Consider the following 17919-nt stretch of genomic DNA (forward strand, 5'->3'; position numbering starts at 1 on the left):
ATTATTACATCAGCATTGTATTATAAAAAATAATGACGCCATAACACAAAGAAAAACAAATAAAGTGAGAGTGATTTATATAATTTACAAAAGGTAAGCCAAAATTTTGAAATTATTTATTTAATGGCAGCAGATAAGATGAACAACTTTGCCTTTGTTCAAAGCGCCCGCCATTATCAAACCTCTCTCTCTTCTCCTCTTAACCAAATCACTCCGATGTGAATTAAAAAAAAAAAAAAAAAAAACAAGTTCCCGTTTAACTCAAACCACCGCCACCGACATGTCTCCGTCGTCGCGGAACTTCAACTTCTTCTCCTTCCTCGTCATCTCTCTCTTCTCCTACGTTTCTTCAGACGATCTCCAACTCTTACTCAAACTCAAATCATCTTTCTCCGATTCGAACCTCTCCGTCTTCGATTCCTGGAATCTCAACTCCGTTACCGGTCCGTGTCTTTTCACCGGAATAACCTGTAATTCAAACGGCAACGTTTCAGAGATTGATCTCTCTCGTCTAGGCTTATCCGGAAACTTCCCGTTCAATTCCGTCTGCGAGATTCATAGCCTCGAGAAGCTCTCACTCGGATTCAACTCACTATCCGGAGTCATACCCCCGACCGATTTCAAAAACTGCGATAATCTCAAGTACTTGGATCTCGGGAACAATCTGTTCTCCGGTGCTTTCCCTGAGTTCTCATCTCTGAATCAGTTACAGTTTCTTTATCTAAACAACAGCGCCTTCTCCGGCGAGTTCCCGTGGAGATCGCTACGAAACGCGACGAGTCTCGTCGTTTTGAGCATCGGAGACAATCCCTTCGATACGACGTCGGAGTTTCCCGTGGAGATTGTTTCTCTCACCAAACTCTCGTCGCTCTACTTGTCGAACTGCAGCATCGCCGGGAAAATCCCGCCGCCGATCGGGGATTTGACGGAGCTTCGGAATTTGGAGATTTCCGATAGCGAATTAACCGGTGAGATCCCGCCGGAGATCACGAAGCTTACTAATCTCCGGCAGTTAGAGCTTTACAACAACTCCTTAACCGGAAAACTCCCTACCGGTTTAGGAAACTTGAAGAACCTGACTCGCTTGGATGCTTCCACGAATCTTCTACACGGCGACTTATCGGAGCTCAGGTCTTTGACTAATCTCGTTTCTCTCCAGATGTTCGAAAACGAATTCTCCGGTGAGATTCCTCCCGAGTTCGGCGAATTCAAGGATCTCGTTAACCTCTCTCTCTATACAAACAAGTTAACCGGTTCTTTGCCTCAAGGACTCGGTTCGTTTTCTGATTTTGATTTCATCGACGCGTCTGAGAATTACCTAACCGGACCGATCCCTCCTGATATGTGCAAGAACGGGCAGATGAAAGCTCTGCTACTCCTGCAGAACAATCTCACTGGCTCTATACCTGACTCGTACGCTAACTGTTTGACTCTTCAACGGTTCAGAGTTAGCGACAACTCCCTCAACGGAACTGTTCCCACGGGACTTTGGGGCTTACCGAAGCTAGAGATCATCGATATAGCCATGAACAACTTCGAAGGTCCGATCACTGCTGATATAAAGAACGGTAAAATGCTGGGAGCGTTGTATCTAGGGTTCAACAAGTTGTCTGATGAGCTACCTGAGGAGATTGGTGACACGGTATCTCTAACCAAGGTTGAGCTTAACAATAATTTGTTCTCCGGGAAGATTCCAAACTCAATTGGGAAACTCAAGGGACTTAGTAGTCTCAAGATGCAGAGCAATAGCTTCTCCGGTGAGATACCTGACTCTATCGGATCGTGTTCGATGCTCAGCGATATGAACATGGCTCAAAACTCGTTATCAGGAGAAATCCCGCACACACTTGGATCTCTTCCCACGCTCAACGCTTTGAATCTTTCGGACAATAAGCTCTCTGGGATGATCCCTGAGAGCTTGTCGTCTCTAAGGCTTAGCCTTCTTGATCTTTCTAACAACAGGTTATCAGGTCGTATCCCTCAGAGTTTGTCATCATATAAGGGAAGCTTCAACGGCAACCCTGGACTCTGTAGCATGACGATCGAATCGTTTAACCGGTGCATAAGTCCTTCTAGATCGCATGGAGACACTCGTGTATTCGTGCTGTGTATAGTTTTCGGCTCACTGATCTTGCTTGCGTCTCTTGTGTTTTTCTTGTACCTGAAGAAAACTGAGAAGAAGGAAGGTCGATCGCTTAAACACGAATCTTGGAGTATAAAGTCGTTCCGAAGGATGAGTTTCACCGAAGATGATATCATTGATTCGATCAAAGAAGAGAATTTGATCGGTAGAGGAGGTTGTGGCGATGTGTACAGAGTAGTACTTGGTGATGGTAAAGAAGTTGCGGTCAAACACATACGGTGTAGTAGTAGTACTCAGAAAAATTTCAGCAGTGCTATGCCGATTCTCACTGAACGGGAAGGAAGATCGAAAGAGTTTGAAACAGAGGTGCAAACGTTAAGCTCTATACGGCACTTAAACGTGGTGAAACTCTATTGTAGCATCACGAGCGATGACTCGAGCTTGTTGGTGTATGAGTACTTGCCTAATGGGAGCTTATGGGACATGCTTCACTCTTGCAAGAAGTCGAACCTCGGTTGGGAAACACGGTATGATATTGCTCTTGGTGCAGCGAAAGGGCTTGAGTACTTGCATCATGGGTATGAGAAACCGGTGATTCACCGTGACGTTAAGTCAAGTAACATATTGCTAGATGAGTTCTTGAAACCTAGGATAGCAGATTTCGGTCTTGCCAAGATTCTTCAGGCCAGCAATGGCGGTCCAGATTCCACCCATGTCGTTGCGGGAACCTATGGCTACATAGCTCCAGGTAAATAAAGAGACCTAACTCTTATATCACCAGCTTTGTCAATGGTCTTACATTTTAACATTAAAAAAATCTTGTTGCAGAGTATGGATACGCGTCAAAAGTGACTGAGAAATGCGATGTGTATAGCTTCGGGGTAGTGTTAATGGAGCTGGTCACAGGGAAAAAACCGATAGAGGCAGAGTATGGAGAGAGCAAAGACATAGTGAACTGGGTGAGCAACAATCTAAAGAGCAAAGAGAGTGTGATGGAGATTGTGGACAAGAAGTTAGGAGAAATGTATAAAGAAGACGCGATCAAGTTGCTAAGGATAGCGATCCTCTGTACCGCGAGACTACCTGGACAAAGACCGACGATGAGGAGCGTGGTTCAGATGATCGAGGATGCTGAACCGTGCAGGTTGATGGGGATTGTGATAAGCAAAGGGAGTGATGTCAAGATCAAAGAAATAAGTTGATGACTGGAGGGACCAAAAATCTCTATTTTGGCGTCTGTTTTGGTAACTATGAAACCTTATTACGACGACGTAAAAGAGTTTAGATGGAGAATGTGATTCCAGATACTCCAGGATAATGAAGAAATCATAGGTAATGTAATGATCTGATGTAAACTATGTCTTGTAATTGTAGAATTTTGGTATTAAGGTTTTCGAATTAGTTAATGAATGTCACTATGTCAGTCAACAACTATTATGTGAAATTGAAGGTGCTTACAATAGATGCACTATGCTAAAACAAGTGCACATTTCGACATAGGTGTACTCGTACATAGTATTATGATATAACTACATATGTCCTAATCGATTCTGTTTTATTTTATTATAATTTTGTAAGCCATTCTCAAACCAAAAAAAACAAAAAAAAAATCTGAAACGAAACCAAATCCAAATTGGATACTTGGTGTGATGAAACGAAAACTTTATTATCGTAAGCGGGGATAGATTTAAATCAACGAATAATATCACCCCTTCATCCCTTGTGTCATATAATAGTATAAAAGTTGGTCAACATGTTGTACGTGTGCACAATATAAAACTTTGTGTAGTTGCCGACTTTGACCAACATAATAAAAGAGAAGTGTATATTTTCTTCATTCTCTTCACAAACAGACAATAATGCTTCTGATCTGCATTGTTTCGAACGTTAAATTTTGTATTGTACTTCTAAATCTGGGCACTTCAAAGTTCACTTTTCTAATTTTCTGTTTAGATGGAATGGAATAAGAAAACTCATTCGGCGTAACTAATTAAACTAATCTCATTAACGTCATCTACAAGAAGCGTTCACATGTGCATTTTTGCAGAATACCCGTAATAGAGCTAACAACTTATCTGTGTAAACATCTTTCATAATTTGCATTATTAGTTACAAAACTAAATTATAAATTGATAGTGAACCATTTGTTATACCTAACACCTTGCCAGAAGACTAATCTTACAGCTTTTATTTAAGTGGTCTTTTAACATATTGAAAGCTGTCTTCCCCCCCCCCCCCCCCCCCCCCCATCTTTCTCTTCCCTTGGCTTGCAATTCAATCCAAAGCCAATGATTAATAGCACACTCACAACATATGATAAAAGTAAATAAAAAATTGTGTTCCACATGATTTGGTTGACTATAAAGAAAACACTAATAAAACATGCATTAGTTAGAAAATATGTAGTGGACCAAAAAAAAACCCCCCACTAAATGGCCTAGTCTTGTTAGTGTTTGAACTTGATTTTGTAAGACTTTAACACTTTTATTGGGCTAAAAGCCAGATCTGACCGGTTAAGCCATCATTACTCTTATGTGTGATTTGGACAATTCATCGTGCATTAGCCATACAACCAAATTAATTCACAATCTATTATGAACCACCGGTCCGGACTAAACCAATCTAATGCGTCTAATAGCTTAACGATCCAGAGTGATGCTTAGAAGCTCAAAAGTCAAAACCGTATAGGTTACATACAATTAATAACTTCTTCCGATTTCTCCTACTAATATACAACAGTTTCTTTTGTATCTTTTTCTACCTGAAAAAAAATTTCTGCATAATCAAGATTTGTCAGCGGAACAGATCTTGGAATGACCACATTGTGAATCTTGCAAAGATATCAGACTCCAAGAATTCGATGTGGGCAGCACGACCGATGAATGAATTCAGGTTACGGCCATACAAGGTTGTGTCGAAGTTGACATCGCAGCGCATGAACACTCTCTGGTGGTGCGGGGTTTCTGGGGACGGCCCACGTATTTGATCCATGCAGTTATTAAGCATCTCTAAGAACGCAACACCTTTTTTTGAGTTGTCGAAAGAAGCTGGTTGGCAAGATTCAATCCTGGCCGAGTGATATGGAACATACCCATCCTGTCATAGCAAAAACATGACTCCTAAGTACAAAATCAAAAATTCGTTGCAAACTAGAATCAAATGAACCAAGATTTTTGCATTTTATGATCAAAATATCCTTCTCTCTACAATTTTATATTGGTAAAGTTTACAGAACCAGAGATCATTCAGATTAATAACTATCATATTCCAAAAGTATAATGGAATGTACCTGAGGGGAAGACAGCAGAATTATGTTTTTGAAACTGCCCAAAGTCTTTTGCTGAAACAAATTTCAAAATCGACATTAGAACCACAGAACTAAGGTCTGGTTGTAACTATGGTACAAAATCTTGGTGAAATGTTAAGACTTATTGCTACCTTGCAGAGCTTGTAAATGAAAGTATTCTGGAGATCAGGATCATCAGTGAGTGTAAGCTGATGAATAACCTGAGTACTCTTTAACTTCTTCAGGAGCCAAAGTCCAGAATTAAACAAGGAATTTGAACTGTATAGATAACCCAAATGTGGACCCGAAAGCGATAGATATGTATGAAAATACTTCCTGTATGGATCCATCAAACTATCTGCAACAAAATACAAAGGTCGCTGAGAATGATAAACACCAGTAGTACCGAGCTAAGAATTCATTGTAGTTACTGTCTGAGAGAGATTCTAGGAACATACCAGCTATTGCAGCTCTGATGATGACGTTACCGATTGAATGTCCAACAAAACTCAGCTTAATGTTTTTTAAGCGCCCGTATCTCGCATGTTTATCCTTTTTCTTCTTGAAGAAAGAAACAATTTCCTGTGCAAGCCTCTGACCCATTTCCCTGAAATCGCCATGTGTTTTCTCCTCATTTGCCTCAGACATTAGAAATTCTATCTTGGGATCAATCAGGAGCCACTGATTCCGTATAAGCCTTAGGTCTAAGTGATGCCCCTATAGTAGTACGCAAAAATCTATCATGTAAATGGGTAAATGATTGGAAAGCTACAAAAGCAAACTGTAACTGCAAAAGTAAAACAGAAAAAAGAAGAAGACGCAACTCTAACATATGGACGCTGTGCCAATAAACACAATGATTTAAGGAAGAAAGGTATATTAGTATTACTACATAAGCTTAAGAAAGAGCAATCAACTGAACTTCTAAAAGATACTTGCCTGGAAACCATGAACAAAAACAACGATCTTCAGCTCACGACCACTATGCTGAGGGTTATTTTGTTTTTTTGTCACACTCTCATCTTCGTGCCCATTAAGTAAGCTAGAATCGATTTTATCAACATGTCTCATGTACGAATTCTCACTGAAAGTACGCCGTGGTGCATTCCAAACACGTTCAATTATAACAATAGGAACACGCATCGGATCACCAAATATATGCATGTCTTGTATCGCCCGGTTGTTAATCTGCATATTTAGTTATGGTTAAAACAAATTTTACAACTTAACGAAACCAACAGGTAAATGAATCACGAAACAAAAAAAATAACAAACCCGCATTTGTGCAATACTTCGACGGTGAAGTTCAGCGCGGGTGGATGCAACTTGTGCAGGCTGCGTAAGAGCAAAAATTGAATGAGTAGAGCCAAGCTCGCCATCTAATGAAAATTTTGAAAAATGGACTCTTAACTATATAACTCACATCATTCAGCTTCAACACACTTGAGACTCTTTTGTGTAAACTATGGTTCGAAATATCGTCCATTCCACTTATAAAATGATGTGGCATTTCAACCTTGGAGTACACCATCCATATCGACCATTCAGCTCTTCGATCTTTTGTCCAGATATCGTGAAGATGTTCCAAGATTTTTGTATAATTATCCCTGAAAAGGACAAATACGGTCAACGATCAGTAGCTAACTTAGTAAACAATCTAAGCTTATCGGACTATGGTTGTCTAAGGGAAATTACCGATGAAATGTCAAAAAGGTATTCCAAAGGTAATGAAGCTGGGTGCCGAGTAAGTGAAAGGTTCGAGATAGATGCTCCTTTGAGAGGTTGTGAAGCAAGTCATCACTTGCTAAATCAAATGGGCCATTCAACTTCTGTGTCAAAAATGGAGAGACAAGCTCATATTCCAGAAGATAGTGAAACAAGGTAATAGATAAAGAATACTCTGCAGTATAATAAAGCAAGGACCTCAAGACTGTTTTGTTGCTTGCCTTGTCCTGAACCTTCAACTTCAACAGATTTTTCAGTTGAAGCTGAGTCAGACAAAAGAGCACTGTCCATACTGGATACAAACTCAGACAAGTCCATTGTCTGACCAACTGCCTTGCTAAGTATTTGCATTTCTTCAAGCAAAGTGTCACGAGCTCCAAGTAAGGCTTTAACAAATGATACAAGCTTATTGTCGGCAGAAGCAATCTGAGCAAAGGCCTATTGAATTACAAAATAATCAATCAATAAAATTACTGAAAATTCCAAGAAAGAGGAGCGTTACAACAAAGCAGGGTAGCATAATAAAGTTCTTGTCAAATCATGCAACTTTGTAACATAAAGTTCTGTAAAACCATGCTATTTTCATACAAGCACTGTCAACAAGACTGAAAATATGACTCAGCTCAGCTCTAGCATCCTAAAAGTAGAGATTCTAGAAAAGAATAAGAACTCTAGCATAAAAGTTCAGCTTTCTAAGAAAAGAACATTATTTAAAAAAGAAAGTGATAAACTTTTATGCGGAGCATCAGAATAGTATATAATAAAAAACCAAATATGCCGAATCTGAGAACAGTATGCCATGCTGAGGATAGTGTAAGAACATATACTTTTTTGGAGGACTGAACATTGCCGCTGGCCAAATTTTTACCATTACTTGCATCACTGCACCAAACGTGTTGATATATTATTAACTAAAGAGATATATAAAACTCAGCAAAAAATTGGAATTTAACAATGGCCAATTACGAAGAATCCAAATATTAGAGGCATACCTTGATAATATTGCAGGCCGTTTGTAAGCTGCGGATTTCATGACACTGATGTGGACACTTACATCGATAAGAACTGCGTGAAAGGTATCAAAGTGCACCGGACAATAAGAATGCAACCCTGAGAGAGCTTTAGGAGGAATACGAAATTCATGCACTGCTGCAGAAGAAGCATCTGAATGTGTCACTGATACATCCTCCATAACTGGGGAATACAAGAGCTCAAACTTCAAAATAACAGCAGATGTAGCTGACCCCTGCATAAATCACAGCTAGTCATTCATTGTACACCACTTATCACAAATAGCATAATTATTGTTGCTGACTATGACTCTACAAGATCTCCAGCTAAAAATATTCTCAAAAAAACTCAGTGGCGTACATACTTTGCATGTCAACAAGAGTAGAAAAGCAGTTTAATTCATGTTGTTTGAATATTGTGCAGCTCATTTGGTCATATTCCTTAATTGTAGGAATACATTATGAGATTGATACCTATGTAAAAAGGAAAGAGAGACCGGTATACCTCATATCTTTCAAGGGGCATAGTAAACGAGACCATCATGCATAGACGAACATCCTGCCTTGCATATTTAATACGGAAGGGTTGTGATAAGAAACTATTGTCTTTATCATCTATCTTCCACACTCCATTTGTGCCGTTTGAAGTTGAATCAAGAGCTGTGACACATAGGTACGTTGATCCTTTAATGCTATTGATTTATTATACTAAAAAACAAACTCTCCCAAGTACACAGAGACAGGAGAAATAGACATATAATTCCGGAAACACACTGGCATCATGGAATTGTGTACTCAATCACACGAACGTAGCAAGCTGATAGATTAAGAGTACCTTCATACTGAACAACTCGTGAAGGAATACCACAGGAGTTGTTATCACCGTCCTCCCATCTCATGCTGATTTTTATTTGATACCATCTAAAATAATGAAAGACACAAGTCTTAGAATAAGAAAAAGAAGAGAGAGAAAAGGTTTCAACTTAGGCAAAGCCTAAAAGTATATAGCAATACCCTTGCTGGAAAAGATCAAGGTTATGAAACCTATGGATATAGATAGCAATCTCCTGAACAGTGTCGACCATTAGAACTGGTTTAACCCTGGCTACGTAAGGCTCAGCATCAAGCGTCTTTGTTTGCCTACTTCTTTGGCTCAGTCCAATTAACCATCCAAGGCGGCGTAACATATGGAGAACTCACATCACCTTGCTAAAAACTTGGGATGAGTGTTTTCAGGATAATTATATCCTGAACCAGTAGAACTACTACTTGTTCCAAAAATTTCATGTCTCCATGAATAATAGATTACTTCTAAACATAACTAATCTGCAAAGACCTTATACTCAATGGTCACCCAAAGCAACACACGACAAGCCAAAGCAGCAGCTGCAGATGAAAATATGCAAACTTTGTAAATATTCAACAACACACCAAAGAGTTGACTTAACAATCATCTCATATAGAATAGCATCAAACAAAGAGAATCTAAAAAAGTAGATATCTCTCTCTGTTCGGACATTAAAGCAGAGAGAATCTTGATTAATGAATAACAGCTACTTAGGTAAAAAAAAAAAAAAAAAAAAAAAGCTAAAATCCCAATTTCAGCTAGTGGGTTACAGAGAATAAGAATTCATATTGAAATGTCAAAACAACGTAGCAACTAATGTTTCCCTCTAAATACGCAAAAAGAACAAAAAAGGAGAAAAATTTACGAACATGTCAAAACTTTAAGAGAACTACATTTACCTTAAGATGGAAAAAACGATATCAATGGCAGAGCAAAAGCAGAGAGAGAGAGAGTAAGAAGGAGAAGATGGTGGTGGTGGGCCTTTGAAAAAACTTAGATCTGACGATATTTTTCAGACAGAAGAAACCCAGACCAGATTCGTTTTAGGGTTTTCTTTTCTCTTTGCAGGACGACAAAAAAAATATAACCTGAGCTAATGCAAAAGAAAGGATCTGAGAAAGTTACAGATGTTCGAAAAAAAAAGTATGGTAGGGAACAATCAAAATGTTTTTTTTTTTTTTTTTTGAGGGATTCAAGGATTTTTTTTTTCTTCAAACTTTTTTTTTTAATTATTTTTTTGTCGGGTAAAGCATAAAAGTTCATACGACGACACCAATTACTTATATGTGTTTTCTTTGTTTTTTCTTTTTTGGTTCTTTTGTTTTGCGCCAGATCGGCGTTGTACTGTCGTGAAAATGGTGGATCCGACCCACACTATGCTTTATATGCATTAGCTCCAAACCCGATTTACTTGGTTGTGTATTAGGCCCAATCCATGTAAATGACCATTATCATATCATTCATATTCTTCGGCCTATAACAGCTGTACTAGCTAGTAGCTAAAATTACATTTGGACAAATAAAACAGGTTTGGTTTATTCTTCTTTTCCTTTTTTTATTTTTATTTTTATGTCAACGGAATCTTGTAAATATAGTTACATTCTATAAAAAAAATGAATATTAACTTCTTTTTAGTTTTGGAGGAAATCCATATCTAATCTTTGACTAGCCAATACGAGAGTAATAAGTGGACTGTGGAATATATAGATGATATAGGTAAGGAATCTATAGATAAATGGAGTATTAATAAATGAGTATAACTCATTTGATTTCACTAGATTTACTTTTTTGAGATGCTGAAACTTGAAACCAAAAAAGCAGAAGAACAAAATTAGAGCAATTAATTAAGCATTGACTAGGGGTGTTTATTATTATATATAAATGCCATTTACTCTTCTCTCTGCCTCCTTTCTCACAAAATCGACACAGAGCATAATAATCCCTCGATGGTTGAGTCTGGTAACGCCTCGGGGAATAGATTCGATGACGATGGTCGGGAGAAGAGAACGGGTACGGTACTGACTGCGAGTGCGCACATCATCGCGGCGGTTATAGGTTCCGGTGTGTTGTCTTTGTCTTGGGCAATAGCACAGCTTGGTTGGCTTGCAGGAACCGTGATTTTGGTCACTTTTGCCATCATCAATTACTACACATCCACCATGCTTGCCGACTGTTACCGATCTCCGGACTCCGTCGACGTCCCGGGAACACGGAATTATACTTACATGGGCGTTGTCCGAGCTTACCTTGGTATGTCTTAACTTAAACACTCTCTTCTTAACCTCGAAAATATAATTTAAAATTTTTATTTATTTTGTGAAAATTATATTGTTTTGGTTTAGATTTCAGATTTTTTTTTTTGCATGATTTTTTTCATATTTATGTTTGATTTTTCTTCGCTTTGTCATAAAAAAAATCATTGATCGGAACTTACATGCCACATTATAAGCATCCCCTACCGACACTTGTAGATTGTACTTGTATAGTATGTTTTTGATAGATGTTTGAGAAATAGAAGAATAATTAAAAAAAATATTTTTTAAAAATGACAGGTGGCAGGAATGTGCAGCTATGTGGACTGGCACAGTACGCAAGTCTCGTAGGGGTCACAATTGGTTACACCATCACTGCCTCCATAAGCTTAGTGTAATTCGCAGCTTCTTATATTATTTCGATTATTTTGTGATGGTTACTATACTACTAGTCTACTAACAGGTTGTGTTATAAAACATAATACTAAAGGTTCTGATTGGTGTTTTTTGTGTTGGCTAGAGCGATCGGAAAAGCAAATTGTTATCATAATAAAGGACATGATGCGAAATGTTCCTTGTCGAATTATCCATCCATGGCAGCTTTTGGGATCGTCCAGATTATGCTCAGCCAGATCCCTAATTTTCACGAACTCTCTTTCCTCTCCATAATCGCCACGATTATGTCCTTCTGTTATGCCTCTATCGGAATCGGCCTATCCATTGCCCATGTGACAAGTACATTTTCTCTCCCTATCTTATTATTTCTTTCAAATTATATGTAAAATTGTCTCAAACCATATTTAGGAGTCTGATTTGTATATATATGCTAATTTTAATTTTAAAGGAAAACAAAAAAATTTCAAACTTGAGATCTTGTTCGGATACACAAGTTGTGCATCATGATAGACGTCTTTGTATATAAAAATATCGACGAAAACTTGTTTAATTGTTTGTCAAATTTTTTTATTATTATTTGTTTAATTAGTTAGAAAATCTTCTCAATCCATGCATAATTCATTGATTAGTATTCTCAAATTTTTTGCAAACGTAACATACTGAATCTTCAAACTAATGGCGAAAGCGGTATGATATATGGAAGGTGGGAAGGTTGGTAAGACGGCGCTGACGGGCACGGTAGTTGGGGTGGACGTAACTGCGTCTGACAAACTGTGGAGATCGTTTCAAGCCGTTGGAGACATTGCATTCTCATATTCTTATTCCGTTGTTCTCGTTGAGATTCAGGCATATATATTTCATTTTAGACGTTGGTTGTCAGTTTACAAAAGCCTATATTTTACTTTCTTATCGACAAAATTATCTTTAGTGAACCATATCACTTTCATTAATGATAACTTTAGTGTGTGTGTTTTATGTGGTATATAGGATACATTGAAATCAAGCCCACCAGAGAACAAAGTCATGAAAAAAGCAAGCCTTGCCGGAGTCTCAACCACAACTGCTTTCTAGCCGCACTGGGATCCATCGTGGGCTTGATAAGTAGTGTCAAGGCCTACAAAGCCTTTTAGCAATTTAAATTAGTGACCTATGATCTTGTATGTGCTTGTAATAACTCAGAACTGATAGTCACTTATTTCAAGAAAAAATAATTAATATAGTGTTCCAAAATTTGAACTTTACAGTTTTACGGCAATACAATCAAAATTGGGAAAGCTTAGCCTTTAATCTTGAACATAAATCAAATACTATCAGATAAGCATTAGGAGAGGTAGATTGACCACTGTTAGATCAACATCTACAGACCTCGTTTATTGTCGAATCCGAAACGCCAGAGAGAATAACACAAGAAAGAAAGATGGAGCGACGAAGAGTGAGGAATAAGGTTTCGATTGAGTATTTTTCAAGGTAAATACTTGTGATGACGTTGATTTACTTGGGCCGATGGGCGCTTGGGCCGATTCACGTGGCCCATTTACTTGTACTGTATCGATAAATCTATCGTAAGATTTTAGCTACGCCACTTATAAAGGGTTTTTTGGGAACATGTCACACATTCATTATTTGGTGCCTGATGACATACAAGTTTTTCATCAACGGCTTGTCAACTACCGTACTTTAATGGTGTAATATGTGACGTTTTTAGTCTTAGATATCTGATGTCTGTCTCGAGAATTGGAAACAAAATATATTTGCAGGTTTTGAAAATAGATGGGTCTTGTGGATATAGTTAGCATATGAAATAGGTTGAATATATATATATATATATATATATTGTGGATATATTTATAGATAATAAACTAAAATTTCAGGATAATGCTGGTCAAAACCCATATTTAATAGGACGACAAAATATACATTAATTGTGACACAAATTACGGATTGTGAGATTAGAATGAAATAAACGATAATTAAGAACTACCTCAAAAAAAGGTACATTATAGAAATTAGTGAAGTCCCGTGGTTTACATGTTTTGTATAAACCGTTAATTAACATTTGAAACATGTAAATGTGCATAATATAGTTGCTACAACATATAGATTCACACTCGTTCTTCTTTATAGTGGTAAGTAACTCAAATTATTAAATATTAATTTTCACTTGTCAGATTAATGCGTCATGTGTATGTGATGATTTGATCAAAAGGGATGAAGAAAATATAAAAGAGCATAATATGGTAGAATCGAAGAGAGGATACAGCTAGGCAAATAAGCCAAGATATGAAGGATATAATCCCTCTGTTTTAGTCATCTAATTTTAGTCAGTTACCTTATTTTGATTATTGTCATTAATGTAGTTTATCCCTTTTTAAACCTATGGACCAGATTTTTTTGTTTGAAATCAGTATTCACTTTACAGCTAGTCAGCTAGTAATCAAGATTTCCAAAATAAGCAATAGAAATCAAACATTACCAATCAAAATAATCAAAAATTCAAAACCATTACATAGAAATAAATCCCCAAAAAAAAAAGATTCTCAAAAGCAAATATAAAGTTCAACATACAAAGATGCTATTTCAATATAAACATCGATATTTGTGTGTATATATAGATGTGTAATTACGTGCATGTGGGGAAGACTCTAAGACGACGACCTCTGTCAATAACTCTTCTCTCCTCTCTCTCTTCCTCTTCCTCTCCTCTGTTTCAGTTAGTGGTTCCTCTCATCCACAATGATGGACACATACCACAATCCTTCGGCGGTTGAGTTGGATGACACTGCCGTGAAAGGCGTCGACGACGATGGTCGAGAGAAGAGAACCGGAACATTTTTTACGGCGAGTGCACACATAATCACGGCGGTGATAGGCTCCGGGGTGCTATCGTTGGCTTGGGCTCTAGCACAGCTTGGTTGGGTGGCAGGAACCATCATTTTGGTTACCTTCGCCGTTATTACTTACTACACGTCCACCTTTCTCGCCGACTGTTACCGTTCACCAGACCCCATCACCGGAACTCGCAACTACAGTTACATGGACGTCGTCCGAGCTTACCTTGGTATGTTTTTATATCAACAACTCTAAAAAAATCATTTTTGTGTCTTATCGCAGATTATTCAGTTTCGTAGAACTGTTTTCTGATGAACAACGATTTTGTTCATTTGATATCATTCAGATTTTGCATAATTAGACTTAAAGATCTTCCATTTCTGTCACACAAAATTAAATTAAAAAAAAAATCTTATCTAAACATATTTAATGCTAAGTTGAAATTTTGAAATCTATATTAATTGACTCTTACAGAACATTGTTGTTGAAAAAAGAAATGATTTACGTTTTTTTATGTAGTGTGCATTCTCTTCTTGGGAAGATATGAATTGATTATCAAAAACTACAAAAAGGAAAAAAGAACTACGAAAATATTAATTCTTTCCAAAATTAGTTAATAAATTTTATGGACAATCTGTATTCTGTAGGATTGGTTACACATTCAATTCAATTTATCTCATTAAAGAATGTTATCAATAAATTCGATTGCTGACCCTCCAAAGAATTTTGAATTGAAATGTGGGATGTTTAAAAACCTTTGCCATAAGACCCCAAAAGATAATTTACTTAAGAGATTGAAAACTTTGACAGGTGGTAAAAAGGTTCAGCTATGTGGACTGGCACAGTACGTGAATCTCGTTGGGGTTACTATTGGTTACACCATCACTGCCTCCATAAGCTTAGTGTAAGTCACAGGCTTCTGATTATTTTATTTTGTCATGGTTACAAACATGTTTTGTGGATAAAATACTAAAACGTTTTTGGTTGATGTCTTTTTTTTTCGTTAGAGCGATTGGGAAATCAAATTGTTTTCATGACAAGGGACATGAAGCGAAATGTTCTGTATCGAATTATCCTTACATGGCGGCATTTGGGGTCGTCCAGATTATTCTGAGTCAGATTCCTAATTTTCACGAACTCTCTTTCCTCTCCTTCATAGCTGCGGTCATGTCCTTCTCTTATTCGTCTATTGGAATAGGCCTAGCCATCGCCAAAGTAGCAAGTACATTTTCCTTTCTTTAATTTATCTTAAACATATCTTTCAACAGATTAGTGTCTGAAACAACTAACGGTTTATATGATTCTTCAAAGTGGACACTAACTGTGAAAATGGTATGATATGAAAGGTGGCAAGGTTGGTAAGACAGAGTTGACAGGCACAGTGATAGGTGTGGACGTAACTTCGTCTGAAAAAGTTTGGAGAATGTTTCAAGCGATTGGAGACATTGCCTTTTCATACGCTTTTACCACTATTCTCATTGAGATTCAGGCATGCCTACTACTATCTTCTTCTATTCAGTATTGCTTTCATTTGCATTTAAATTTTGGTTAATTATTTATTGATGGATGACTGATAAGTACTATAGCTTCCTTTTTACTATCAAGTATAAATATAGTGGCGCTATATTTTTTACAGGACACACTGAGATCAAGCCCACCAGAGAACAAAGTGATGAAACGAGCAAGTCTTGCTGGAGTCTCAACCACAACTTTTTTCTACATCTTATGTGGTTGCTTCGGATATGCTGCATTCGGGAACAAAGCCCCTGGTGACTTCCTTACCGAATTTGGTTTTTACGACCCTTATTGGCTCATCGACTTTGCCAATGCTTGCATTGCTCTCCATCTCATCGGTGCCTATCAGGTATATATAATTCACTAACAAAATAAATATACATAAGTGTCTAGCATTTTATAATTGTCTATGTTCATTAAAACTCTCATAAATTCTTAAGGCTCTTCGCTATTACAGCATTTTCAAGATTTAATATTTCAAAATACTGTAGAAGTAGAGTTATTAAAAATACTCTGTTTTTCTTGTTTTATCCCTATATTATTAGGTGTACGGGCAGCCGTTTTTTCAGTTTGTTGAGAGCAACTGCAAAAAAAATTGGCCTCAAAGCAATTTCATCAACAAAGAATACTCATCAAACATACCTTTGTTTGGAAAATGTCGTGTCAACCTCTTCAGACTGGTTTGGAGGACATGCTATGTGGTTATGACAACAGTTGTAGCAATGATATTTCCATTCTTCAATGCGATCTTGGGTTTGCTTGGGGCACTCTCGTTCTGGCCACTCACAGTTTACTTTCCGGTGTCAATGCACATTGCACAGACAAAGGTTAAGAAGTATTCTCCTAGATGGTTAGCCTTGAACCTCCTCGTAGTGGTTTGCTTGATCGTCTCGTGCCTTGCCGCTGTAGGATCCATCATTGGCTTAATAAGTAGTGTCAAGGCATACAAGCCCTTCAAGAATTTAAACTAGTGACTTGTGATCTATGTGAATTATTTCGAGCTAAATATTTAGTATTTATCCAAATAATGTTTCGTGACGCTCTGTTTTCGGCTATGTTAAAAATTTCAGAATGCTAATTGATATATAAGTAATATCGTATGAAAATTTATATAATTGCTTTTGATCTTTTTCTTTAGACTACAATTAGTATTCACAGTGGATGTTTGAGTGAGTCCCATGAGATATTGAATTGGTTGCAAATAAAGCTAAAGCTTGACTGTAAGACGCCGCACTGACCATATATATCAATAATTGGACAATATAACATAATTGGATAAGCTAGCCACACAACTGTAGAGAGACAGGTACAAGTGTTTCGTTGTCTGGAAGAGATGGCAAAATAGGTTGCGAAAGTGATAATAGTTTGAAGAAGATAGATTTCAGCTTCCCAAATTAGTGTGGTTATGTCAATTTAGAGTTATTATTTATATATATTCCTTAATAGAATTGTCGGGGGAATGTTGAAAAGAGACGCACACAAATTGTGTCATTCATTTGGCTTGGTGTGTCCCACATAAGTTGCTATCACATCTTATGTATTGAAAGGAGTTGGGCAATAGACTAATAGAGGATCAAGGCAAGTTTGGTCCTTCATAACGTTTCTTACTAGCTTTCTCTATTCACTCAAATGCATTTATGTGCTTCTTCCTTACTCTGCACTTGTTTACCAAAGTCCTTTTCAAGGTTTTGTGGGTCGTAAGTCACTTGATGGGGTACCGTCATAACCGCTAAGAAACCAATTCAGTAGCATTCGTTTAACCAAAACAATTGCCTTGCGCTTACCTAACTATAGCCAAGAGACGCCATCCGGTAATTCTGGTGGTTCGTCTTCACAGTCCTAGTCGATTGTTCAATTTGCTGTTCCAAGTACCTCTTAAGCTATTTAGTTATTTATGTAGATAACCAATAGAAGAATTTTATTCAATTAAGTTCGAACCAAAGCTTTCATATTTCATGACCTCACAATTTTGGATA

At 37.4% G+C, this 17919-nt stretch overlaps 4 protein-coding genes across 6 annotated transcripts; 3 read left to right on the forward strand and 1 right to left on the reverse strand.

Annotated features, from left to right (window-relative positions):
* The first annotated feature begins 31 nt into the window (after positions 1 to 31).
* Positions 32 to 3580, forward strand: LOC104739602 (receptor-like protein kinase 7). The gene is made up of 2 exons (XM_010460016.2): positions 32 to 2831; positions 2912 to 3580. The coding sequence occupies exons 1-2, from the start codon at positions 281 to 283 to the stop codon at positions 3283 to 3285; spliced, it is 2925 nt and encodes a 974-aa protein (XP_010458318.1). The 5' UTR covers positions 32 to 280; the 3' UTR covers positions 3286 to 3580.
* Positions 3581 to 4718: 1138 nt separating this feature from the next.
* Positions 4719 to 10302, reverse strand: LOC104739605 (uncharacterized). 2 transcript variants are annotated; one of them, XM_010460020.3, is made up of 15 exons: positions 9851 to 10302; positions 9119 to 9490; positions 8940 to 9025; positions 8610 to 8764; positions 8087 to 8340; positions 7922 to 7976; positions 7293 to 7532; positions 7065 to 7198; positions 6793 to 6976; positions 6645 to 6704; positions 6309 to 6557; positions 5828 to 6086; positions 5522 to 5727; positions 5373 to 5423; positions 4719 to 5179 (listed from the first exon to the last, which is right to left on the reverse strand). In XM_010460020.3, exons 2-15 carry the CDS (start codon positions 9289 to 9291, stop codon positions 4877 to 4879), a joined length of 2409 nt encoding a protein of 802 aa, XP_010458322.2. In that variant the 5' UTR covers positions 9292 to 9490; positions 9851 to 10302; the 3' UTR covers positions 4719 to 4876. The 2 variants fall into 2 exon arrangements, with proteins under 2 accessions (XP_010458322.2, XP_010458323.2); XM_010460021.3 differs by having other exon boundaries at positions 7065 to 7195; positions 9851 to 10297.
* Positions 10303 to 10675: 373 nt separating this feature from the next.
* Positions 10676 to 12829, forward strand: LOC104768307 (amino acid permease 8-like). 2 transcript variants are annotated; one of them, XM_087483454.1, is made up of 6 exons: positions 10676 to 10802; positions 11008 to 11201; positions 11504 to 11597; positions 11724 to 11938; positions 12303 to 12445; positions 12587 to 12829. In XM_087483454.1, the coding sequence occupies exons 2-6, from the start codon at positions 11111 to 11113 to the stop codon at positions 12668 to 12670; spliced, it is 627 nt and encodes a 208-aa protein (XP_087339580.1). In that variant the 5' UTR covers positions 10676 to 10802; positions 11008 to 11110; the 3' UTR covers positions 12671 to 12829. The 2 variants fall into 2 exon arrangements, with proteins under 2 accessions (XP_087339580.1, XP_087339579.1); XM_087483453.1 differs by lacking the exon at positions 10676 to 10802 and having other exon boundaries at positions 10824 to 11201.
* A 1244-nt stretch (positions 12830 to 14073) lies between these two features.
* Positions 14074 to 17058, forward strand: LOC104739607 (amino acid permease 8). Its single transcript, XM_010460023.3, has 6 exons — positions 14074 to 14657; positions 15239 to 15332; positions 15436 to 15650; positions 15775 to 15917; positions 16065 to 16292; positions 16489 to 17058. The coding sequence occupies exons 1-6, from the start codon at positions 14333 to 14335 to the stop codon at positions 16912 to 16914; spliced, it is 1431 nt and encodes a 476-aa protein (XP_010458325.1). The 5' UTR covers positions 14074 to 14332; the 3' UTR covers positions 16915 to 17058.
* The last annotated feature ends 861 nt before the right edge of the window (positions 17059 to 17919 follow it).

This window comes from Camelina sativa, chromosome 14, assembly GCF_030686135.1.
Source record: "Camelina sativa cultivar CO46 ecotype springtype chromosome 14, ASM3068613v1".
NCBI classification, from domain to species: Eukaryota; Viridiplantae; Streptophyta; class Magnoliopsida; order Brassicales; family Brassicaceae; genus Camelina; species Camelina sativa.